The 26,681-nt window shown below is 45.3% G+C and overlaps 1 protein-coding gene across 1 annotated transcript in view; it reads left to right on the top strand.

The window, feature by feature from the left end:
- Positions 1-7,530: 7,530 nt before the first annotated feature.
- grin3ba (glutamate receptor, ionotropic, N-methyl-D-aspartate 3Ba) overlaps positions 7,531-26,681 on the top strand; it is a gene marked incomplete at its 5' end in the record, with an annotated part of 113,995 nt that continues 94,844 nt past the window's right edge. The window contains one exon of the mRNA XM_079528446.1: positions 7,531-8,094. Within this exon, the coding sequence (XP_079384572.1) occupies positions 7,531-8,094 (564 nt within the window). The remainder of the gene's footprint in view (positions 8,095-26,681) is intronic.

Raw genomic sequence — 26,681 nt, 5'->3', positions numbered from 1 at the left:
TATACAAATGTAACCAAATGGACCGGGAAAACCATTCCCTTGAGGCGTGTCAAATACCAGTCCAACTACCCATTTAAACTCAAATGTGAATAATGTGCACATGATGAACATATGAGACAAGCTGTGCAAGTGTACAAATATACATATTACTACAAACTATATTTACTTTATTTATTTGTAATGCACCCTTTACATTCATTAAACATGAATGTTGCCATTTGATATAATTTGTTACAGATGCGTCCCTACATTTTAAAAGTGAATTACCATCTGCAGTCTCTTTGAGTACGTATGCACGCACACACACGCGTGCACACACACGTGCACACACACACAGTCATTGAAACACTGCCAGAGGTTCTGATTAACTCGTAACCTTAGACACCTGCACACACCCTCAATGTCTCATGGGGAGGTGATTTAGAGGGCACAGGCAACCATCTTCTTGAGCACACAACTACACACCGCTCATAAACAACACACAGACTCAAGCGCAAGCCAATACACAGAAAGGAATGAGCTTTTATGTGTTCTCAAATTACAATTGCAAAGCTAATCTAGATGCACCCACATCCACACATTTGTATATTTCTTTACATCCACTATATGTAAACTCTCTCTCTCCATCTCTCTCCCTCTCACACACACACACACACACACACACACACACACACACACACACACACACACACACACACACACACACACACACACACACACACACACACACACACACACACACACACACACACACACACACACACACAGAGCTTAAATGTGTGTGTATGCCCATCATCATGATGGGTAAAGCCGGCCCTTTCCCCCTTTATACTTGACATTACAGTTTTTCACGATTGTTAAAGGGGAATACCACTCATTTTCAACATTTTACTATGTCATTAATATACCTTAGAGGTGTTGTGTGGAAATAATAAAAAAGTCCCCCCATTCTGTGTTTCCTAGAACTGGAGGTCTGAAAAAGATCATTAACATGGTGAATCACATCTTGATGATGTCATCAAGATGTGATTCACCATGTTAATGATTTTTAATGAAAATGAGTGGAATGCCCCTTTAACACACAAAAATTGAAAACACAATTTGCACAACCTCCACTTCATGTACCTAATCGCTCGACACAATTTGCACTAATGTTCAGTTGTTGCACACACTTCTCACATAAAATCTCAAAGCATCAACCAACACAAATAGTCAAATCTCTAAACATTCAGATCTGGTGAGCCATTTGCAATCAGGACTGCAGCATAAAAGGGACTTGAGAGCCTCTGTTTTGTTTGGTGAACAATGGAGAACCTTGAAGAGATCGATAACCAGAGAAGGAGAGGGGTAAAATTAAACAAAGAAATACAATATTTTTGCGCTGTTTTATGTTTGACTATGAAAAAGTAGGACTACACAGAGTCATTTTGCAAAAGGAGAAATGGCCCATTCTCCAGAGTCATTGTCATTCATGATCATGTGTGTTCCATTTCTATGATTGTGTTTTCAAATTTTCACTTCATTGTGCTGTAAATGCTTGGTAGTGTTCAGCAAATGCTTAGTTGTGTGTACTCAATGAATGGTATGTGTGTGTCATTTGAAAATATGGCTGTGTGTACCAAATGAAAGCACAAGTTCCCTTTTGGGAACAGTTAAGAGATTTGATGGCAAAGAGTCATCATGGAAAAGGAGTGTCAGGAGTGTGAGGTTTTCAGTTTTGTGAGTGTTAACAATCGTGAAGAACTGTAAGTACAAGTGCGCATCGTCAGAGCAATACTTTTGTTCTGCAAGACGAAAAAAGAGATAGGTACAGCACCGTGAAGAAGGAGGTAGAAGAAGGTAGGAAAATAAGATAGACTGTGGCAAAACTTACGAAGAGTGGGTACATAATTCATCACTATGTACTACTGTCATTTAATTCATGGTCAGTACTCAGTAGAAGATATTGCCCTATCTTTCCCTAGTTTATATAGCAGGTGAATGTCTGTTTATATATTATGTACACAACAGTGTGAGCAGTGTCATTTGTGTACAAAACGAGAGTAGATTGAGAACTCTGCGGCACGTATCCAGACAGTCTGGAGTCTGGACTAATCAATGCAGCTCTTGACTCACTCGGACGGGCCGTAATGCCTGGATATATCTGCTATCACAGTGTTGTTCCTCACTCCTACAACTCTGTGTTGACTCACAAAGAGCATTTCAGGCTACCCGGAACATACCTTGACAGCTGGGATTTTAATAGGTTTGTGAATTCAATCATGAAATACTTCATTTGCGTAGTCACAAAAGATGGTTATTGCCTTTTTCCCGTACCGCAGGCAGGAGTGCTAATGAGACGGGGTGGTGGTGCGGTGGGATAGTGGTTGTTGTCAGATACAGTGGCGTGTTTGTTGCCAACCTGGACAATGGTTTGGCAGGCTGGCTACCCTCACCTGAGTGCTCCCTGAGCAGTGGCTGAAAAACAAAAAAGTCCTTGGCATGGAACGGAATGAGTGTGTAAAACAAAAGCCACACACACATGTAAAATAATATACGTGCGTGGAAGTGCGTTGTCACAAACACAATGTGCTTACGTTAACCCAAATGGATACCGTATGGCACAGCCAGGCGTCCACACGTCATGGACTGTGCTGGGCACCCGCAGACAAAAAAACACAAACACACTTATTCTTAGAGGACACTCACGTACACACACACCACACCACACACCACACACCACACACCACACACACACACACACACACACACACACACACACACACACACACACACACACACACACACACACACACACACACACACACACACACACACACACACACACTCACACACACACACACACACACACACACACAGGTCCTGCTGTTGGGCCTAGATAAGTGGCTCTCTATTGGCCAGGGCCTTTGTACATCAGGGAGAGCGGCACGTAAAAGGAAACAGAGTGCAATGAACTCATGTTAATTTGTTTTAACTCTCAGAGCACAGCACAGAACAGCACACACACTCCCAACAAACACAGCTCCTCCTACACAACCATTTCTCCACAACTCCGCCCCGGCTCCCTCCCTCTGTTCTTCGTTCCAACTTTTGTTTCTTTGTTTTATTCCTTTCATTCTGTCCCTTTTGTTGTTTTTCTTTTGTCCTTTCTTTTCCCCATCTCTCTTCCTTCATCTATGACTGTATGCCCCCCCTCCCCCCTCTCTGTCTGGTTCTGTGTGTCCTTGTTAACCATAATTGTGGCAAAAGGTGGTATTGGTGTCTGTAGAGCTGTGCCAGGAATACTAACACGTCTCCGTGGCATTTAGACAGTCTCTCTCCTACCTGGGTATGCAGAGCCAGATTACCATGGATTACACAGTTGGATCTGGGTTTATGCGCGCGCGCGCACACACACACACACACACACACACACACACACACACACACACACACACACACACACACACACACACACACACACACACACACACACACACACACACACACACACACACACACACACACACACACACACACACACACGTCAAAGTGCAAACCCAGAAACGCATGCACACACACATCAAGCCCCATGCACACAAATTCACACACATGCACAGTGCACACTCACCCTAACTATTTTATGGAAGAGCACTCCCTCACACTCAAATTGGCAGTAGTTGTTGGCTCACCTCTCAGCAGAAGCACTCTCCAGTCTTTTACCAGTGTAATTGTGGTGTCCTTGTGTGAATGAATCATTGATGTTGTTTAATGGGACAGGCAGTGTGTTGGGGGGGCCAAATAGCATGTCTACATTCAAACTCAAAGAGACTCAAAGGGAATGTGTGACATTTAGGTGTGCCAATGTGCAGGTATTGACAGCAGTCAGCAAGTGTTGTCAAGGCTTAAGTTGGCACACCTGAATCTACGTAACACACCCATATTCAATTGTATTAGCTGCCAATGTGTTGCTTACATTACAGTGTACTACGGTCAGCATGCACCTGCCATGTTTTACCGTTCCCCTTTAAAGGACGTGAGATTAGAGGCGCTTGGGTGGCGCAGTGCTAAAGTCCCTGCATGCCCACCAACACGGAGGTTGTGGGAATCCACCGTGGTGCATCTAGCCTTGTCGAGTGTCTGCACACAAACACAATTGGCCCGGGGCGCCGGGCGTGGAGGGTGATATTGGTCATCGCACGTACTTATGGGCTGGGGGCGGCACCTTTCAACTGGGAGTGTTTGGCGGGAGGAGTAGGAGGACGAAGGCTCCACCTCCTTTCTGGTGGTGGCTCCTCACTGGCAGGTTAGTCAGTACGATGCGACAGCAGTGACAACACAGAAATGTTTGTGGGGAGGAATCAATTGTCATAACGACTAAATTGGGGAGAAAAGAGGGTAAAAAAAGAATTGGCTACTCTAAATTATTAAAAAGAGAGAAAAAAAGGACAAGAGGTGGAGGATGAGCGATAGAGAGACGGAGAGAGAATACATGGACGTGGAGGAATTGTATTAGACACACAGGTAAAACAAAGAGGGAAGGTAGAAGGAGATTGGAGATGAGCAGAGGGTAGAAGGTGACATGTGAACGAGAGGAATGACAGCGTCCAAAGACAGGCAGGGACACATTGCCCATGTTAGCAGAGATGGAGGGCTACTATAATTGGGTTTCTGATGCCTGCCTAATCCCATTCTGTATATTAATCCCTGGCAATGTACATAATCAAAACAAATGCACCCCATGGGGGGGCGGGGAGCCGAGCTGTTAATAGGAATTGCTAACGCAGACGCAGGCCAGCATGTGGAACATGCCCATGCAACCTCAGGCTTTGGGGAGAAACTAATGGCAAAGCCCAGCCAGCCCTCAGCACAGCAAAATCATGAGAGTTAATTTAACTCTGAGAGTGAGAGAGACCATTTTGCACTCAGCATTTGAGCTACGCTTAATCAGAATGCTACATCACACACACACACACACACACACACACACACACACACACACACACACACACACACACACACACACACACACAGTGTGTGTGTGGTGTAGCAGTGCAGACACATGTCTGCACTAGAAGTCCTTGCATGTACACTTTAATTAATTGCAAGTCCCAGTGTTCCCAGGATATATTTTTCTTAAATGCTGAATGAAGGGAAGGAATCAATAATAAATGATATTTCTTTCTACTTCAGAAGGTGGTGTATGGTCAGAAGTTGTGGAGTGCAGCGAGTTTCTTGCAGTGTTAATATTAATTTCTGAGATGATTAGGTGGCGGGCGGACAGTCTTTGATAATGGAGCTTAATTTGGTTCGCATGACAAACTGTGGTTAAAAGAAATGAGAGAGACCCTAGTTTAAAAGGATAGCTTGCTCCCTTTCACACTCATGTACACACAGACAGACACACACATGGAACACACACAGAATCAAGATTAAACAATTAATAAGGCTCTGGCCTTATCTAATGCATTTATTGTATATTGTAATTATATAGCCTCTGCTGGCGACAGCCATGGCGGGAGGCACAATGCTTTGGGTTGTCCATCCTTCTGTCTGTCTGTCCGTCCGTATGTACAGTACATGTACGTACATACGTCCCATTCTCATGAATGTGTGTTACCTCGGGAAAGTCTTGAGGGAATTTCATCTGTCACAAATGTCCACTTGGAGTCAAGAGTCAAAGGTCAAGGTCACTGTGTGACTTCACAAAAGGCGTTCATTGAATTCCTTCAAAGTCTTCACTATACCTTTGGATGTATACTGCAACTGGTTGGTAGAGACACACAACTGTGGTGCAGTGTTTCTAGTCTTTATTGCTTTGCAAAAGCACTTTACGCAAGCCTGCAAGTATGAAAATGAATTGGACTATATGCTTCCCCCATTGCCTGAAAGGGAATGAAGCTGCCTGGGAAGTACCAATGCCATTATGTTCAATCCTGCATGGCTTCAACAGGTGAAAAATAAGACAGTCTGCATGTGTGTCTGCCCATGCAAGTTTAATGCTGTCGGTTTCTGCGGCAGAAGAAAGCCTACGGCGCTGGCTTCCATCTTATCTTCGTGTACGGCTAGTGGAGCATGCGGAGAGAGCGGAGAGATTGAAAACATAATATTTCACCCAACTGTCTGAGATTTGTCAGTAAACCTCCCCCTAACTGAACAGGTCGCCTAGCAGGCTGTGAAATGACTTGGATCCTGGTTGTTATGTGCATTTTCTATCTTCAGGGGTGGTCGAGTGTGTGTGTGTGTGTGTGTGTGTGTGTGTGTGTGTGTGTGTGTGTGTGTGTGTGTGTGTCAGTGACAATACCTCTATTCCCCTGGAGTGCCAGTGAAACCTTTGCTTGTCACACCTCAAATAGCCCATGCTCATCCGAAAGCTCTCATCGTCTCGGGGCTCAGCTCCTGTCAACAAAAGAGATGCAGAGAGATAAGGCGAAGAAAACAGAGGGACAAGGATGATCTCAGTTTCCACTCATAACTGACACCCGAAAAATTACCAGGGAGAGGCTGCAACAGAGAACACACACCAGCGGCCAAGATTAGGCTACTCTTCCTCAACATCGAGATTGATGCTCTGCCCTGAAGGCGGTAAATTACTAGGTGAAGGGAACAAAATTACTGATTGGTTGACTGAGCTCTTGTGCTATGGATAATTAGTATAGGCACACTGTGACACACATTATCTCATATCATAATGCGGACTGTCGTGCCAAGAATATATGGTTGCAGAATGAATGATTTTGCATGTGCAAGTGCAGGAAAAATGAGAATATATTTCAGTGAAATATTTCAGGAAAATTTGAGATTCAAACAAGGTCTGGTCGCTAGCCCAGCCTTGCCAAATAGTTCTACGCCTACACTGAGGATTGATGATCTCCTTTCGCCTAAAACGACTTAATCAAAAGTAACATTCTAAAGGGTGCTCCGTGTTCCATTCCCAACCATGAATGAACTGGAAGTAAAACGTCTGAATCTACAATATTGTGTAATTAAAAACGCAAAGAGCCAGAACTGGGAAAAGAGGAAATGAAACTGTAGTGCCAACTGCCAAGTTCTGCCAACCAAAATTTCATTACAATTCAACCAGAGGCACGCTCCGTGACAGAGGTTAGATTTAACGGGCAGGCGCGCGCGCATGTGTGTACACACACACACACACACACACACACACTACAGCTGGTGTTCCTCCTCTCTAGCGCTCTGCTCAGCAGAGACTGACAGAAGCGGGGCGACCGGCGACCGTTGTAGCTGTGCCTGTGCGCGCTCTGCTCTCCTCTCCAGCGCGTCTTTTTTCCGCCAGCTGTCAACGCAGAAACTTTGAAAGAGGGAGAAACAAAAACGTCAATAGACCGCGGCGTCGACAAAGCCCACATCGACAAACAATCACCTTCGACAGACAGTCCCCATCAAGAAAGAAAGACGCAAAGAAGAAGGGGGAAATTAACACACCAAAGTCGGAGGGAAAGCGGGGGAGCCGGGAGAAAGAGGGAGCTATGCCATCTCCTGGCGAGCGGAGCCCAGTCCTCCTCTGTTCTCTGTCGGAGCCACAGCAGCATGGTGCCTCTATCTGGACCCTGGACGCACTGCTTCGCCCGCCTCGGAAGACCACATGTTCTCCTCCTGTCGTCCACCGCCAGACCGCTGCTCCTGCTGCTCGTCCTGTTGTCCGTGCTCTCCTGTTCCCCGGAGCCCTGTCGCCTGCACCCGCAGCCCTGCCACATCCTGGCGCGGATCGGATACACGGTGCGCCTCGGCGCGCTCCTGCCGACCCGCCAGCCCGTGCGGATACAGAATGCGCTCAACCGCGCCCTGGCCAGCCTCCGGCACCAGGCCGGCCCCGGCCCGTCCGACTCGTCGTCCGCCACGACGACCACGTCCCAGATGTCTCCCCTGCTGCCCTACAACCTCAGCCTGGAGATGGTGGCTCGGACGCCCGCGGGAGGCGACCCGGAGTCGCTGTCCCGTAGCACGTGCGAGGACCTGGTGGTCAGAGGGGTGTCCGCCGTGCTGGCGTTCCCCCGCTCCTCCGAGGAGCTGATCCAGCTGGAGTTTCTGTCCTCTTTCCTGGAGATTCCGTTCATTTCCATCCTGGAGGATACAGAGCCCCTCCGGACCAAGGTAGACAGCCCGACGGTGGCTTATTTAGTTTAATTGTGCGCGTGTTCGCGCGTGTGCGTGTTTTTACATGATTGTACCTGTAGAATCATTAGAAAATATACTGTCAGTATATGTAAATAGATTTATGAAAATTTGGTTTTGTGTTTGTTTTGGTGACTCATGTGCAGCATCTGTATGACCAATACTGCGCGCGCGCGCGCGCACACACACACACACACACACACACACACGCTGGGCTATAATGACCAAATAAAATATCACAATGTTTAGCTTTAGCCATGATATTGATAATCTGACAATATTTTGCTGCTTTCAGAATAATTTGCAATAGGCAACTTTTTTGAGAAAAGGCCATTAGTAATATGGATTCAAGAGATTTGAGTAATAACAGAATACGTATACAGATAGAAGAAGATGATATATTCCTTACAGCTATAGGATTGGTTGTTCATTTCACTCAGTCTAGTGGCCTAATGACTAATAACAGAACATTCTGTGCACGTTATTGTAAAATGCAGCCTTATTTGAGCATTTTCAAATAGGCTTTATATAATGGGTCCTCACTGTTGTTCATTATAAGACATTTCCATCTTAGGTGGACTGTGGACAGTTCAAGCCTGATTTGAAACTTATTTTGTAATTTTTGAGGGGCAACGTCTAGCTTTCAGACATGAGGTCATGTGGCAGCCAAGTCTATTGACTTTTTATTCCCTCTTGAGTCTTCCCCCTCCCCCGCTTTACGCATGCCCCCTGTGACGTCATGTGGCAGCAAAAGACTGAGACAAGGCGCCCCTCACTTCACATGAGTATGATTTTTATGATGCAAGAACATTGGTCTCTATTTCAGCATGATTGACTGTAGTTTCCAATAGCTCAGAATCCCAACCGATGACATCATTGGAGAAATGGGGCCAGCTTGATGAGCATTACTGAGGACCAATTATAGGAAAGATAAGGTGGAACATTGGTGAAGTGCTCCTTTAAGACCAGGAACATAGTAAGGAAATGTATACGATACGTTTGTATACGAAGGATTTGTTATCATATATCATATTAGGATATCCCAAATCTAGTGTCAGGGTGTGATTGAGGAGAAGGTAGGACCGGTCCAATCACAGTACAACGGAAAGTTGCAGAGACACAGCAGCCCAAATGCAAGAGTTTGAATATGACTGGGAAGGATTCCGAACAATGCTGACTTATCCCAATGACGATAGACAATCCATGGAGCAGTGCCCTGTAGGCCAGGTGTAGCTAATCAGTGCTGAGATGTAAAGCTTAATGGTACTGATACACCTCAGTAATGGCACCCCTGTGTAACAAACTCAGTTAAACGAAGAGCAACCACAGACAGGGACTAACAGGACACAGGTGAGCACTAAGGACAATTAAAACATGATTGGCTTGGGCTAAACAAGACACAGGTGAACTACATTAGCAAAATACAAGGGCAGATGGTAAATGATGCATTTAACCTATATAGTGCCTTTATCCAAGGCGCTTTTACATAGATTGTGCATTACATTCACCCATTCACACACTGATGGCGGAGGAAACTAACCTGACTCCGCCAGATTGCGGCAGTATTGAGTTCCCTCCTCCTACCTTGATCTGGTCTCTCTCAAGCAGAAACGATGAACCATTTGCGCTGTGGCACAGCTACAATATGTCACCAGTCTCGTGTTGATCCTGCCTCTAGCGTCCGCATACGTCCGCATATCGCTCCGATCAGATTTTGTTCGGAGTACATCGTCCGAGACCAGATGGGAGCAGGAAGAGGAACTCACTGCTGCCACCAGCTGGCGGAGTCAGGTTAGGAGGAAACCATGCAAGGCACCAACCTGCACATCAGGAGCAATTAGGGGTTCAGCGTCTTGCTCAAGGACACTTTGACACCAACTCTGGTGGAGCCCGGGATCGAACTGTGAACCACACGGCCCCTAGGAACACTAGGAACATACAATAAAAGTAAAGTAAAACCTAGGTACAACACAGAACTAAGTTATACAATAAAAGACTACCCAACAACACAACTATAAAGTAAAACCCTAATGCAACTAAAAACAGGGAGACAGAACTTGACACATGTATGACAGTCTCCTATCATATCTCAATATTATATCGATATATTCCAGCTATTTGCTGAAGAACATTACCAACCTGCTAACACTGTGGGGCATCTGGGGACACAATCCTCAGGGGTGATTCATCTCTGACAGTTTACAAATGGCATTATTTTGCGTCCATGTTCTCAGAGTTACATTAACACTGAGGATTTTATGGTGCAGCATTTTGTTTCAAATCAATTTCTTCAGAAGCCAATCTCAACAAGGGCTTGTGGAGTAGTTGTAAAAACAACACCAAACGCAGGAGCCGAAAATCCCTTTAAATTCCGCTATAAGCACATCTCCCCTCATCAAATGCAGCTTCGATCAGTTTGCTCTCTGGCGAGCTTTACCCCTGCACCTGTCAGCCCAGAGCATGCATGTTTAATGGTGGGTCTGCTTCTTGACTGTTGCCCTCTAGTGCTTCGGCATCGACGGGCGTGTTAGCCAACTAAGCCCAGTGGTTCTCAAACTTTTCAATTTCCAGGACCCCAATGACCCTGAGAGTGTACAAATGGAACTAATGGAACTCTATTTGTAATCTCTCAGAGTTCCAGAGAATTCAGACCTGTTAATGGTCCATTTGGAATCCGCTCAAGGAACCCAGAGGCAGTGCTGTAGCCTATAGGTTTTTTCCAGACGGTATACCATGATTATTCCTCACGCAACATGCTCACATATAGGCTATACGCTCGCACGTGGTCAATGGATGAAATGATTAGCAGACGGTATACAGTACGCTTTTCCCCAAAAAAAACATTGTCACAGCATACTACGCATATAGCGTATAGCGGTAGACTACACCACTGCCCAGAGGGTCCCTGGGCAGTGGTAGACTACACCACTGCCCAGAGGGTCCCTGGGCCCCACATGGCCCCACATATAGCGGTAGACTACACCACTGCCCAGAGGGTCCCCCGGGGGCCCCACATGTGTTAGCCCGAGTAGCATGCCAAAAGCAGCTGATCTACAAGCTCACAAGGTGTCATGACGTGACGCCTTGGTTTTTGGTCGGCTATTGCTGGCTCGTGACTCATCAGGAGGTTTTGCACTATTTGACATGGAGAGGGGGTGTTTGCAGAGGTAAATGTGTGTGTGTATTTGTATGTGCTGCTGTGTGTTTAGTGTTTAGAGCTGTGTAATTTGGCAGCAATCAGAGCGAATCAGTCAAAGTTGAAATGTTGGAGAGAGTTGTGGTGTCTGCTGTGACTGTGGGCAACAGCCCAACAGCTTGTACTGCAGCAGGTTGTTGCGTGCTTGTGCATCTCCCTGGGTTGTGTTGGTGTGTGTGTGTGTGTGTGTGTGTGTGTGTGTGTGTGTGTGTGTGTGTGTGTGTGTGGAGGCTGGAGAACATGTCAAGATAGATGGCCAGCCAAACAAGCTGGCCATCTATGTAAATGCAACAATGCACCCTGACCTTAAATTCCACTGCGAGTCCCTCATGTTATGTATGCGTGTGTGTGTGTGTGTGTGTGTGTGTGTGTGTGTGTGTGTGTGTGTGTGTGTGTGCGCTCGTGCACACGTGTGCATCGCAAGTGTGTGTCCATGTTAGTATTCCTCTCAGCAGGCCAGGCTGTTTGCCAGTCAGTCAATCCAACTTCATATCTGCCTCTATCTGACTGTGCAGTCAAGTGCGACACACACACACACACTCACCTAAGAGACATGCGCGCGCGCACACACACACACACACACCACACACACACACACACACATACACACACCCTCGCCTAAGATGCATGCGTGCATGCAGAGACACAAACAAACATATTATTCCTCAACCATGAAGACTTCAAGACAGCATGAGTGAAGAGCTGTATCAGAAAGACAGAGAAGCAATCTATATCGTAAGCCTGCAATCTCTGTCCATGTTATGTCTCTCTGTCAAGCCATGGATCGCTTATTTCGATTTCAGAAATGTTCGTAGTAGGAATTGTTAAATCACAGCACTTGAGGAATGTCACCAATGCAAGGAGATATAGAGACTTAGAAAGTGCTGGAAGAGAGTGTGTGTGAGAGAGAGAATGATAGAGAGATAATGAGAGAGAGAGAAAGAGAGAGAGGGAATGGGGCAAAGAGAGCAGGAGAGTCAGAGTGAATAAGAGGATGCGAGGGACAGGGAGGGGAGGTGTTCTGTCATTAGTTAAGCAGAGCTGTGCCACTGAGCAAAAATAAAGAAACAAGGAGCTCTCTCTCTCTCTCTCTCTCTCTCTCAACTCCTTCTCCCTCTCTCCTCTCTCTGTGTCTGTCTGTCCATCCACCCATTTACCATTCGTCCTTCCATCCATCCGTCTGTGGTTATTGGTATGCATGCCATGCATGCGTCTGCGTGTGCGGCTGTGCGCACGCTTGCATGCCAGTGTGCATTTCAGTGACTGGTGGACATCGTGTTCTCTGTCTGTCTGTCTGTCTGTCTGTCTCTGTCTGTCTGTCTCTCTCTCTCTCTCTCTCTCCCTGTAAGTGTCCCTCTGAGTCTGTCCCTCTCCCTCCATCATTCTTTCGCTGTCTGTCTCTCTCTCACTCTTTCTCTGTCTCTTCCTGCCTGTCTGTCTGTCTGTCTGTCTGTCTGTCTGTCTTACCGTCTGTCTCTCTGCCAAGGGTACTCCCTATACTTAGACAGGTTGGGTGGGTAAGAGCAGAGACAGGGTTGCTTGGGTCAACATGGAAGGAAGTTATTTATCTGGCTGTACATACAATGAATTGGCTTTGTTCGCTCGGCAGATAGCGAGACATGCAAACAGGAGATAAAATTCTTATTAAAATTCTTATTTACAAGTTGGTGGCAAGGGACAGGAGGCGCGCCCTGAGGGGAGGGGAGGTTTGGGATGTAGAGTGACAAACAAAACGAACAGCACTGCCAAGGAAATGAACCGAATCCATCACAGATTCATCCTGAAAATGAGGATTTTCTTTTTTAATAAAAACACAATTTATTTTTCTTTCAAAACACTCTCTTCTACAGTTTCTGGTGTTTCGCAGTGCAGATTTCATGTGATGACGTGTGTTTCTGGAGAATTGAACTCTCCACTTGAGATTAGGTTATAAGAGAGAGAGAAAGTATAAAATCCTGAGTGTTAATGCTCCACATTTTACAGGGTAGATGCCACAGAGACAAAAGTGAGAGACTGAGATAAGAGACGGAAAGATGAGAGGAAAGATTGAGAGAGCCAAATGAACAGAGAGGAAAAAGAAAAATAGATAGCGTGAATGACAAGGAGAATGAGAGTGGGCGACAGACAGACAGAGATGATGCTGATGCTGATGATGAGAGAGGACAAGAGCCTGTCTGTGTCCATCCATGGCATCTCTCTCTCCCTCTCTCTCTGCTTAGTCAGACCCAGAGCAGTGGGACTTGGCTGTGTCTCAGTGAGGAAGTGCTTATTCCACCCAACCTACTTAAGCTAATTAGAAGCACTGGGCGACCCCCGACTGTAAATCTCCCCAGTCCATCTAGCCGTGCCCTGGGATGGGATGGGACAGGGTGGGAGGAGCGAAAGGATGGCGACAGGAGAGAAGGAACAGAGGGAGGGAGGATTCGGGGAAGATTAAAAAAGAAAAAAGGAAATGGGTTTTTCCTCTCTCATCAGGGCTATTATGGGCATTTGGGGGAGGTGAATCGGCCATCAGCAACCATTCACTGGATGAGGTTCGGGAATGAGTTTGTGGAGATTTGATGTTGTAGAGTGCTGGGATTTGCTGTAACCTTGATTAACCTGGGCCCCATGGATGACAACAGTTTTTTTCCCTTCTTTTTAAGTGGTGCAACCACTTCCTTACGCAGCTTTGTGTGTCTGTGGGTGGCTGGCTGGCTGTGTCCGTCCCTGGCTGGGTCTGAGCATGAAAATAGCGTTTGGTTGGTTGTCACTATTGAGCAGCCTAACACACTCACACATATTAACTGTATATATGATGATTTCGGGTGTGACAGTACAGTGACAGTACAGTACAGTAGAGGGATCCCCACACGGTAACTGTCATTTCTCAACCGTTTCGGACGCGGGGTAGCTTGCCGAAACCGGGCCGGCACCCTGGGCGCGTTCCTGTAGGCCTGGAAGTTTCGGGGACCCCCCGGGGACGCCCACATGGAATTGCACCACTTACTTCACACAGGTGTGATTTTTCTTTTTACAAATGCAGGAAGATCATTCACCCAGTGTAGGTTCACTTTGCAGCAATGCCCTGCTTCACTCTCACATGGTGACACGTTCACAACTGTGAGCTGCTCAGTACAAACACCATTTGTGGGTTATTATCTTCCCCTCCAGATTTTCCCTATACCAATCCAGGTTACTAAACCGGGAACCTTTTGGCCACACATGCGTACCTACAAAGATTAAGGACGTGCAAATCCCGTATATGAACAATATTTCAACCGGGAAAGTTAGTTATTTTTGGCATTTCTTGTGTTGCTTTTCAACCACACTTAAAAACCCTATAATGGCCTATACAGTATATTGACCGGGGTCCACCTGTGACATAACATTTTACAACAAATCTCTTTACCGAAAAATGTATAATAGCTCTCAATCCGTCACTTGAGCTTGTAGATCTGCCATTTGTATGCGCCCCAGAATAGGGACGCTAGCGTTCATGTGGTTAATTGGAGAGGAAAAATAAACATTCCTTCAACCTTAGTACATTTTTTTATATATGTGGTTTTAATGAAATGCACTCTGCCCCCTATACGTAGTTTTAATATGCACTCTACCCCTTTACATATAGTTTTAATATGCACTCTACCCCTATACCGATTCCACATATATGAGCTGATAACATGGCAGAAAATAATTTTGTGGATCATGACTTCTTTTCCTACAATGTATTCACAGCAAGAGATTGGGAGGAAAGTGGTATTGCTGATTCCTCAATGTGATTAGGCAGGAAGGGGGATGCTAGTCGGAATTCATTATTTGTCAGTCTTCAGTCTTCACACTGTGCGCACAGCATTTCTCTCTCTCTCTAGCTTAGTTACTGTCGCATTTATACTCACTGATACAGAAAGGTATTATTGAAATGTGGCACGGAACGCAATCACGTGGCATTCTATAATCATGCGTTTCACAGCGGGATTATGAATGGCAGTTGTGGTTTGGCGCTTTGCGGTTTAGCGACTGTGCTTTAGCTGGCTGCTGTCACGGTGCACCCATTTAACCCATTCAGGCCTGACGTCGAAATTAAAAAAAAAAAAAAGTTTTCTAAATCATGACAATTTTCAGAAAGATTTGAGGCACATTTTAACGATTTTTCAAAAATAGCAGACCTACAAGTTCATAGCGCGCCACTCGGTGGCGCGCTATGAGCTTGTAGATCTGCTATTTTTCAATAGCTAAATTATAACATAATGTTTAAAACGCTAACGCTAACGTGACATGGATGCGTTCCAGGTATCAATGGATTAAAAAAAAGGGGAAAAAAAGGATGTAAATCACGAGGCATATTTCACAAATTTTCACTGGGTTTGTTTCCGACTGTAATTACTTCTCATCTTTACCTATCAAAACTTTAGCAATTCTTACTTCTGTATGCTCGTATATGTTCACACATCAGGAATTCAGCTGCTTCTTCTGTTGCGCTTAATGCAAGCCCCTCCAGACAAGAGCGTGCCTAACATATAAATGCAACATGTAAATGAGTAGCGATTACAGCCTCCTTCCTGCAGTTCAGGCTGACAGCCTCCTCCAATGTGTTAAACTCTGAAATACGGTAAACATGTTACAGATGTAACATATTCTTTCAGTGGTGCAGCCACTCCAAGGAACAGCAATGTCCCTCCCTATGTATGTCCCTATGTTTAGAGTACCAGTAGGGGCAAAAGTGGCACTGTTGTGCTAGAAACAGAGAGAGAGAGTGTTGCACTGTTGCCTGCTAATTACAATGTGGAGCCGAGCGTGCATGAGAGAGAGAGAGAGAGAGAGAGAGAGAAAGAGTGTGTGTTGTCTGCAAATTCTCCCACACAGTAACTCTGTCATTTCTCGACCGTTTCGGACGCGGGGCGGCCTGCCGGAACCGGGCCGGCACCCTAACACACCCAGGGTGACATGAATTATGACAAACCTAACATTTTATTATATTATGTTGACTGTGGAATTTGGTTGTATTCTGCAATGACAATAGACATCTTATCAGCTTACTATACGCAACGCAGTGCGCTTTGTGCTTATAGATCTGCTATCTTTGCTGAATGTTCACCCCAGAATAGGGACACTGACGTTTTATGTGGTTACTGCTGAATTACACAGTGAAACACATTAATGTGACAAATTATTCCTATACTTCAATAAGTTTGATTCCGATTGGCAGTTATTGTTTTGGTAGGGAAGTAATATTCCGCCCAGCCATCTATCCATCCAACAGTCTTATAAGTCTTTCATTAACTCACTCCATTTTTAAATGCCCCGGCTCATTCTTCTCAGTAAAATGAAGATTAGTGCCGTAAAAAAACCCAATTTGCCCCTTTGAATGAAATTACATATTAATCCTGAGACCCTGCTGAATAGGACGCATTGTGGCTCTGGGCTAGCCTCGCTCTCTGAGGAGTCAGGACACACGTGCGCGTCACACTCACAGACACTTAATACACACAGGCATGCATCTCTGTATATGTATGCATGTATGAACCGTACACTGCAATTGTGCATGCACACCTGCATTCGTTATTCCCCAAGGCGCGTGTGTGCACACACACACACACACACACACACACACACACACACACACACACGCACACTCATGGTAGTTGGTGCTCAGGTTATTAAACCCTAATGAAGCTGCAGTGCCTCTGTGTTCCTCAGAGATGACGAAGGGGGATTTGTCTCTCCAAGCCCCAACACAGAGGAACAAATGAGGGGGAGAGAGAGAGAGCGAGAGAGAGAGAGAGACAGAGAGGCAGGGACAAAATGCATGTCGAGCCAGGGCTGCGGGCAAAACTGACAGCTTGAGACGACCAGGGCCACTCACTACAAACAGCTCAAAGCGGCATTCTCTTCATTAGGCTTGTGATGACAGTCAAATGCGGTCCTGCACTGAGCCGGATTAATTGAGCGAAGAAGAAACGGCACCGTGCTGCTGTACTATAAAGAGTCTAAGCGACTGTCTTGTCGTTATAGCAGCTCTGGGCGGTTAGGGCTGCTAAAGGGATATTTCACTTTAAAAAATAAATTGTGGTCATTTTATCGTCTACTCAGGCTTATGACAGTTGCTCGATTCAGTATTTAGATATTATAAAATTATAAATATATATACCAGTAAAACGCCCTGAGGGCGAGAAGCGAGGTCGCGTGCACACATCCGCCTGGGTGACGGCAGACTGCTGGGCGAGTGCTGGCGCTTTGGCATGGGGGGGTCAGATCAACATATGGAATGAATTCTACTGGCCATATATGGAGCGTGCGACCTATGGTCGCAAAAATATAAATGAAAACAGTAAATGTTTAGTTTAGTTTAGTTTATTTGCACATATGTACATAATAACAACAATATGGTAAAAACAAAGAAATACAGAAAGCAAATATTTCAATAAGAAACGAGATTAGTTACATACATGATGTGCTGGAAGTGCCAAAAAAAAAACCAAAGGGGCTTATCGAGTGGCCTTCCTATAGAAGCTACCAGTTGAGCTTAGATAAAAAAAAAATAATAATGAAAAAATATTCCAATAATAAATAACAAATAATAACATGACTAGGGCGTGTTGCCCCAAGTTTGTTAATAAAAATTGCAGTAATTGTCTCTTAAAAGAGCTGAGACTAGTACAGACTCTGATATGAGACGGTAAGTTATTCCAAAAGTGCGGTCCTCTGAACTTGATGAAAAATTGGGCCGAAGAAATTGTCCTGAAGAAAGCGGAATGAAGATCAATGGAAGCTCTGGTGTAATTATTATGGATTTCGTTATTAAAATGGAATACAATACAAATGAAAAAAACAAGTCCCCCTCACGTATTAGAGGGACAATATCAGTCACCAGAAAAAGGTTGGGTGTTTTCGATTAATCTATCATGGTTAAAATGAAGTTTGAAGTTATATCAAATATCTGAATACTGAATCGAGCAACTTAAAAACTCTCTGGATTGTTCACATAAGCCTGATTAGACGATAAAATTACCAAAACTTTTTTTGAAAGTTAAATATCCCTTGGGAGAGGGTTTTTTGTGTTCACTCAGTGTTGTGTGTGTTGCATGTGCTCAGGCTGTAGCCCGAAGGAGAAAGGCACGGGTGAGTAACGTGCTGTGGTGCTATCCACGCATCACTGGTGCGTTTGTTTTTCTTGATGGGCAGGTATGGGGCGGCGGCGCAAACAGAATGGAAGCAGAGCACTGAAGGATGGAAGCAGGCAAACAGAGGAGGGGGGAGGGAGGGTGGTTGATGTGAGGGAAACAGAGAGGTGACGAAATGAAAGATGAAGTAGAGGTAGTAAAGACAAGGGCTGTCTCACGAATGCAAGGATGAATGGATAGATGGGTCACAGTTATCACAGTATAGTCTTAGTTTAACTCTGAGGGTGTAACAATGGACCTGTATGCACGGGCCCAGTTAAATTAACATTGAGCATGGAGAGAGGGATGCAGGAAGTCATAGGAGGATGGACGGGGAGAGGGAGAGGCAGAGAGAGGGAGCAACGAAGTGAAGAATGGATGAAGCTTGAGTGGAAAATAGAGAGGGGTTATAGGAAATGAGCGTGGAGGGAGTGGTGGTGGAAGGACTAATGCAGGGACGGAGGCGGTATGCGTGACGTACGTATGGAGAGAAGAAAGGATGGATGGGCGGAGGGAAGGAGTGGTGGAGCATTAGAGGAGCAACACTGGGGGGCACGTAAAGGTTTGCAGCCTGGAATGGAAGGAGAAGCCATGGAACGGATGGGAGGGGGGGGGGGGGGGGGGGGCAGGGACTGAGCGACAGAGTAATAACAGGGATAAATGGAGGTATAGAGAGGGAAGGAATGATTGAGTGAATTAGAGTGGCGGAGGGAGGCATGGGGCCTGCGTGCTCCCTCTTCCATTGAGGAGTTTGATGGAGGCGGTTTTTTATCTGTGTGCCAGTTCATTAGAGGATTACCCACTGATAACTTACACTTATCACTGATTGAAAAAAGAAAGAAAAGAAAAAACAGCGCACATACACACCACAAAAAGCACAGACCCCATAGAGAAAACACACAGAAGTCCTATGGACAATGGTACACACAGTACACACACGCACATATAAAAACCTGCACAAATCAATGACCACACATACAAGCACATATAAAACCTGCACAAATCGATGACCACACATACAAGCACAGTACACAGAAGATATAGTACACTATGGACTACCACACACACACACCCATCCAATCCTCCTTTCCCGCCTCCCTCCGCCCTCACACACCTACTTCTTTGTATACTCCGACAATACAACTGTTGAGCGGTAATCGTGTGTGTGTGTGTGTGTGTGGGGTTGGGGGGGGGGGGGGGGGGGGGGGGTGACTATAGGAGGTTGACTAGCCATGTGAGAAAGCCTGCCATGGCCAGGTGTGCTTGGTAGATAAGGACAGACGGACAGCAGGTCCAACAGGTTACAGGTGAGATGCTATAGGCCACTGGCTGACGAACGGACAGATAAGTGTGGGACAGACAAACAGAGAGAGAGAGATAGAAGAGTATATTAAACGAGTGGTTCTCAAACTTTAATCATGTCAAATACCCGCAAATTCTATATGTATTTGCTGCAGACCTCCATCAGAACATATTTATAAATAATATAAGATTTGTGCTGTCGAAAATATAAAAATGTTTCACATTCAAGATTTCTTTTTGAAAATGAGTCTTTCACCATCAAACTGTCCAGCGTGATGACTGCAGTATCCAGCTCTAAGTGCTCTGATATAGGCCAATTAGATTATATTTTCACCGTGGTCTCAGATTCATGCTTCAGATTTGGAGTTCAGCATAATCATCAATCCAAAGGTTGTTACGTCTGAATTGGTTATCCAAGTAATTTGTTTTAGAGGTCAGGTCGGCAAGAGAGGACAGAATATTACCCAGCTCAATGTTAACTGATTTGTAGGAATTGAGCAGCATTGGCACCAATCATTAGTTTCTGCCTGTGAATACTAGGCTCCGAGTAATCATTGCTTAAACAGTACATTTATTTGTTAGGACTCCGACTTCTTCTGTTCTAGTCTTTGTGAAACGTATTTTATTGGTTGAGCAATTCATGTACTACTGAGAGTGATACGAACCCATTTTGTTGGCACGATCACCCTTATAAGCTAGTGTAGCAGTGTAGATAGGGTAACAATAGAACGCTGTCAAAGTTCTTGCTCCATTCGAGTGCTCTCAATTGCAGTGTGGCATTAGTCATTTCAGTCCAGCATTAAACTGATTAAAATGCACAAAGTCGTATTTGTAGCGTTCTTGGGAGCAATTTCAAAGTTTGGAGCATTGCACCTCACAGCATGCAGCACAAAACAGGAAACTGAATGTAAATGTACACTCTCAGTATTTATTTATTGAATGCAAAGTCTTTAAGCCAAGCAGTTGCCTCCTGATCTGCAGTATGGAGGGCGACTAATCCTCCTTTTAGTCTTTGGAGAGGGCAAGCTCTAAACATGTGCTTCTTTTTATTGCTCCTCTCCACAAGCACAAAGTCGGCATGGGCTACTGGCCCATTTGTGAAGGCTGGTTAAGCAGGGGCCTGAATCAATTATGGACTGCCGTGATTCTTTTCAGGTACTATGATTATACTAGGAAGATTTTTTATTTTTCTAGAAACTGTACAGAAAGTGTTAAAATGTTTATTTTTTATGTGGCCACACCAGTTCATTAAGTATACCTGTTTTTCACCTTAACACCACCCACCTGAACTTAAGCCTCGCCCACAGCTGTTGTATGATAAGGCTTTCAGCTTTGAGGAAGATTATATATATTATAACCACACCTGGGGGTCTATTAGCGTAATGTTAATTCCATAGAACCATACAAAGCAGAAAAAGTCACGCCACTCCATCTTTAAGGGTTGACCACTCTCTCCTTGTGAGGTTGAAGCATGGGACCTGTTGATTGAGGCCTGACACCAGGTGTTCCCATTTGTTTACCTTCCAAATTGGTCATCTATATGGAAGTCAGTGTTGAAGATTCCTTTGAGTAAATGCTACATGTATCGTTGGGTTGAACACTGTGTTGAATCTGCAGTAGCACTCAGGATTGAAAACACTTGAAAACTAAAAAGAGAGAGAGGGGGGGGGGGGGGGCCTTGAGGAATATGTGTAATTAAACAGATGGCGGCCAGTCACGGCTGAGAGAATGTCAGAACGAGGTTAACCAAACACCCAGCAGTGGAGATGATAGGGGAGTGAGAGGCAGACAGACATGAAGGAGAGATAAATAGATGGACAGACATTTGAAGAAGTGTAGCCTGAGCTAACGTGTGTAGGAACAAAGCCCACCCGAAAGGGTTGACTCCAACTTCTAGATCAGAGCGGCCAATGCGTTCTCCCAGGCTTTCGATTTTTGCCTGAGCTAACGTGTGGAGGAACAAAGCCCACCCGAAAGGGTTGACTCCAACTTCTAGACCAGAGCGGCCAATGCGTTCTCCCAGGCTTTCGATTTTTGCCTGAGCTAACGTGTGTAGGAACAAAGCCCACCGTGTAGGAACAAAGCCCACCCGAAAGGGTTGACTCCAACTTCTAGACCAGAGCGGCCAAAGGAAAGCCTGGGTACCGAGGCTACAAGAAGTGAGACTGAGGGAACTATGTATAGAATGAGAAACAACAAAAAATCTTGATGGGTGACAAAGGGAGAGGGAGGGAGATGAAAAGGCAGAGATGCAGATTATTGCACGGACCAAGACTTTGCAAGACTTGGATTTAGCGAGTATAAGAATACAAGAGAGAGACAGGGGAACAGACCGAGAGGGAGAGAGAGATACACAGTACGAGAAGAACACTGAGGATTGGCAACTATAAACATTGAAAAACTAACAGTGACGAGGAGAGAGATATACAAACAGTTGGACGAGAGCGAGCGAGGGAAACGGCAGGAGTTGGAAAGAAATAGCGAGCTGTCACAGATGAAACAATGTAAGGAACAGATGAGGCGCGGACAGGAGGTTGATGCTGAGCTCTACTGTGGTAACTCTTCTACACTTCCTCTTGTGAGTTTTTGTGTTTGCCAAGAAAACAGCAGTGAGTTGAGTTACAACCCATCTGGATGGGTTTCAACACCAGCTGCCTATAGCCGTCTGTAAGATAACAGTCACGCACAGATGCAACAAGACAGATACGGTCTGTACCACACACACACACACACACACACACACACACACACACACACACACACACACACACACACACACACACACACACACACACACACACACACACACACACACACACACACACACACACACACACAGCTGCCAACAAAAGGCCAAGCATGTCTACAGTATGAACACACAGATGGGGCGTCTGTAGCTTAGTGGGTAGAGACACCTTCTGGTATAATTGGTAGGTCACTGGTTCGCTTCCCCACCCGCCGTCTACGTCTAATAGCTACCCCCCAAGCACTCATCATGCCTCTTGTTGTCTGAGCAGCCATCAGCTGGGTGAAGCTGAAACCGAATTTACCCACACAAACCATGCACAAACTGCTCACACACACATACGCGCTAGAACAAATATATATATCCCAGCGCATCTGTCACACACACACACACACACACACACACACACACACACACACACACACACACACACACACACACACACACACACACACACACACACACACACACACACACACACACACACACACACACACACACACACACACACACACACAGTTATCATCTGTTGGCAATGTTACCCCAGAGTTTTGTCCGTCTGCATCTGATGACCTCTGTGTTTGAGCTGCCTCCATAAAACAGAGGCTGTATGGAGCTAACAGATTAACTCTGAGTGATCGGCCCGGACCAGCAGGCAGGCTCTCAGCCGGTGCTGGTGCTGCTGGTGGAGGTGGTGGTGTTGGGGCAGTGCAGTGCAGAGATGTCAGTACGGATGAGCTATATGGACATACAAGGCCCCCCTTCCGACAGCAACGATATTCATATGCACGTAGCATCAGCTGCAAACAGTGCTTCTATAATAGGACAGAAGCAGACAGGCGGACACATGCAGGGATAGGAGGAGGAGAGAGGGAGACCGGGAGAAAGAAGAGTTGTTGGCAGCCAGGGCAGGTGTGAGTATATGTGCTGGATAGATGGATGGATGGAAGGAGAGAGATATAGAGAGGGATGGAGGGGGGTTGAAGGAGACTGCATGAAGGGAAAAGAACTAGGGAGAGTTCAAGAAAGGATGCAGCTGCTAGGGAAATTGAAGCCACTGAAGTGTGTGTGTGTGTGTGGGGGGAGGGGGTAATAGTGGACAAGAAGGGGTAGTTACCATACAAGCACAGAGCAAGTGACTGACGAGGAGACTGCAGTGAGAACAAGACTGAGAGCGAGAGACAGTAAGTAAGAGCGAGAGGTGGAGAGGAGAAATTCTGATTAAATTGGTCCCCAGATGTTTCCTTCCACGGTGTCCTTGGTGACAGAGGGCAGACGATCCTCTAGACACACTCTGTGACTCAGATTCACTGCTCCCCTCATCTTCTGCCAAGTCACCCTATAGAACCGCACGCAGCCATAGTAGCTCTCATACAGTAATTAGATCTGCATCCATTTCGCAGTCACACACGCTGCAGAATGCAAGAGCAGGCTCGCACACAAAACAAAATGAATAAGTGGAATTAAATAGCAATATTGCAACTCAGAACTCATCTAATATTTAACCCGCAGGAGTAGTGTCCGTCTTTTGAGTCCCTCGGGCAGCTGCAAATGAGAAGGGGAAACTTGGTTTTCAGCATAATTCCTCCTCAGTTGGAGTGATAGGTACAGTATGATATAACAATGCTGTAACGCTGCAGGCAAGAGGTTAGAAGTAATGCTACAGTGACCTGTACAGTATGTATAATAGAACCGAAACGAGGTGTAGTGATGTAAGTTACAAAGCAGTAGAGATACCTCGAGTAGGGCATAGAATGGAAGTAACCATAGAATGGAACTACAGTAATCTTAACACGGAGATATCTCAGTCAGGAGTGACAGGCAGAGGCATCGCATTTTCATTCATGACGAGTAGAGTGGATAATGGGACACTCGAAATGGCACAGGAATTCTTATTTCAACAATGGTGGTTGTCACTTGAGACAGGCTTCCATAGAATATTGAGTGATGGAAATGAGCCCAGGTAGGAACAGCTTGTGGGGGTAGCCCAGTGGTGTCGGAGGCAGCAGCCTTAGTTTACCCAAATTTCATCCGAAAAAGTTTTTCTTTTTACAGTTTTTCACGATTGTTAACACACAAAAATCTAAAAACTTGACACAATTTGCACAACCTTCATGTACCTAATCGCTCGACACAATTTACACTACATCACCCTTCCTTTATCTGCATTAGCCTCTGACTTTCCTTCTTTTCTGATCAATTACACATTACCTTGTTGTACACTACAAACACTACACACAGACACAATGTTCAGTGTTGCACACACTTCTCCCATAAAATATCAAAGCATCAACCTACAACACATAGTCAAATCTGTAAACATTCAGATCTGGTGAGCAATTTGCAATCAGGACTGCAGCATAAAGGGACTTGAGAGCATCTGTTTTGTTTGGTGAACAATGGAGAACCTTGAAGAGATCGACAACCAGAGAAGGAGAGGCGTAAGAGTGAGAGGAGAACGAGGAGGAGGAGGATGGAGAGGAAGAGGAGAAAGAAGAAGGTAGTAGTAAGTAGCCTTGCCGAGCCATGAGGCCCATAGGGCAGGAGCCTATCTCCTGTTTCTGTAGCGTGAGGCAGCTTGATGTAAAGGTACACCCCCTGGACATGACGCTAGTATGTTGCAGGTACTTACCCCCAATCCAACCCTGTGTGTCAAGCAGGGAGGCACTGGGTCTTTGGTATGACCCGGCCGGGGATTGAACCCCAACCTCCAAGTCTCAGGGCAGACACTCTAACCACAAGGCCACTGAGCTGGTAGAAAGAAGAAGGAGAACGGTCTAATGAGATTCGGCAACTGTGGTTGACCATGTGCTCAATCATGGTTTGACCATGAGCGAGGCTGGCCAGAGGGTCCAACCCAATCTCAGCCGCTTCACAGTTGCTGGCATCATTAGAACATTTTTCTGTTCTATTCCTATATCACCTTTGAGCAGGCTTGTTTACAGTAAAAAGAAAAGGAAAGAAAACATATTTTGGCTGCATATTTGTGTGCTGTTTTATGTTTGACTATGAGAAAGTAGGCCTACACAGAGTCATTTTATAAAAGGAGAAATGGCTCATTCTCCAGAGTCATTGTCATTCATGTGTGTTCCATTTCTATGATTGTGTTTTCAATTTTGCACTTCATTGTGCTGTAAATGCTTGGAAGTGTGCAGCAAATGCTTAGTATGAATGAATTAATTACTTTATTTAAGTGTCATGCCACCTCGTGGCCCATCCCTCATGGGATTATATGACACCTTTTCATACATGTACAATCATTCGGATATACACGTCTTTTTACACAGTAATGCTGATCGTCTACTCAACATGAGTACAACAAAACAAAACAAAAATAAACAAAACAAAACAGCCCTTACTGGCTGTACATTGCTTGGTTGTGTGTACTCAATGGAATGGTACGTGTGTGTCATTTGAAAATATGGCTGTGTGTACCAAATGAAAGTACGTGTTCCATTTTGGGAACAGTTAAGAGATTTGTCATCATGGAAAAGGAGTGTCAGGGTTTAGCATTTTGTGTGGGAGGTTTTCAGTTTTGTGTGTGCAGTTTTGAGAATGCTGTTAGGTTGTGAAAAACGTGTGTTAACAATCAGAAAGAAACTGTAAAGGAGCTATATTTTGTCACCTCGACAACATCCAATCAAAGTGTCTAGATATCATGCACGGCAGATATGCCTGGAAACTAGTTCTTCACTTTCACAGGGCTGAGTGGTAAGAGGGAAGTAAGGAACAGAAGCCTGGTCTATACTTTGTTGCGTGTCGGTGTCGCTTGCCGGAAATAGCAGAACTACAATCAAGTATAAATTAAGCAAGAGAGTGTTGGGGCCAAATCGCCACCTGTTCACACTTTTGTAATCCCTCAAAATGGATTCAGAGCTCCGCAGCCGAGTCTGTCGGCAACTCCCATTACGTGTAGAGTTGTCGAATTTGCACCAGTCTTAAGTCCATTTTGGAGAGCAAGATCTAAAACCCCCACAGCGGCAGCACTAGACACTCAGTCATTGTGCTGCCCAGCGACTCTTCTTCACGTGTTACACATCCTAACCAAACCCTGTGCGTTCCATTGGCCACAGTGTAAAAAAAGGACCCACCATCGTTTCAAAAATGTTATATTATATTGTTATCTATATTCCACTTTTCTGTCCCCTATTTCTTATCCTGTCCATTTCACTCTGGCGCG

The sequence above is a fragment of the Electrona antarctica genome (assembly GCF_951216825.1).
Source record: "Electrona antarctica genome assembly, chromosome: 18".
NCBI lineage: Eukaryota > Metazoa > Chordata > Actinopteri > Myctophiformes > Myctophidae > Electrona > Electrona antarctica.
The sequence above is the reverse complement of the archived record's forward strand: the minus strand, read 5'-3'. Positions and strand labels throughout refer to the sequence as shown.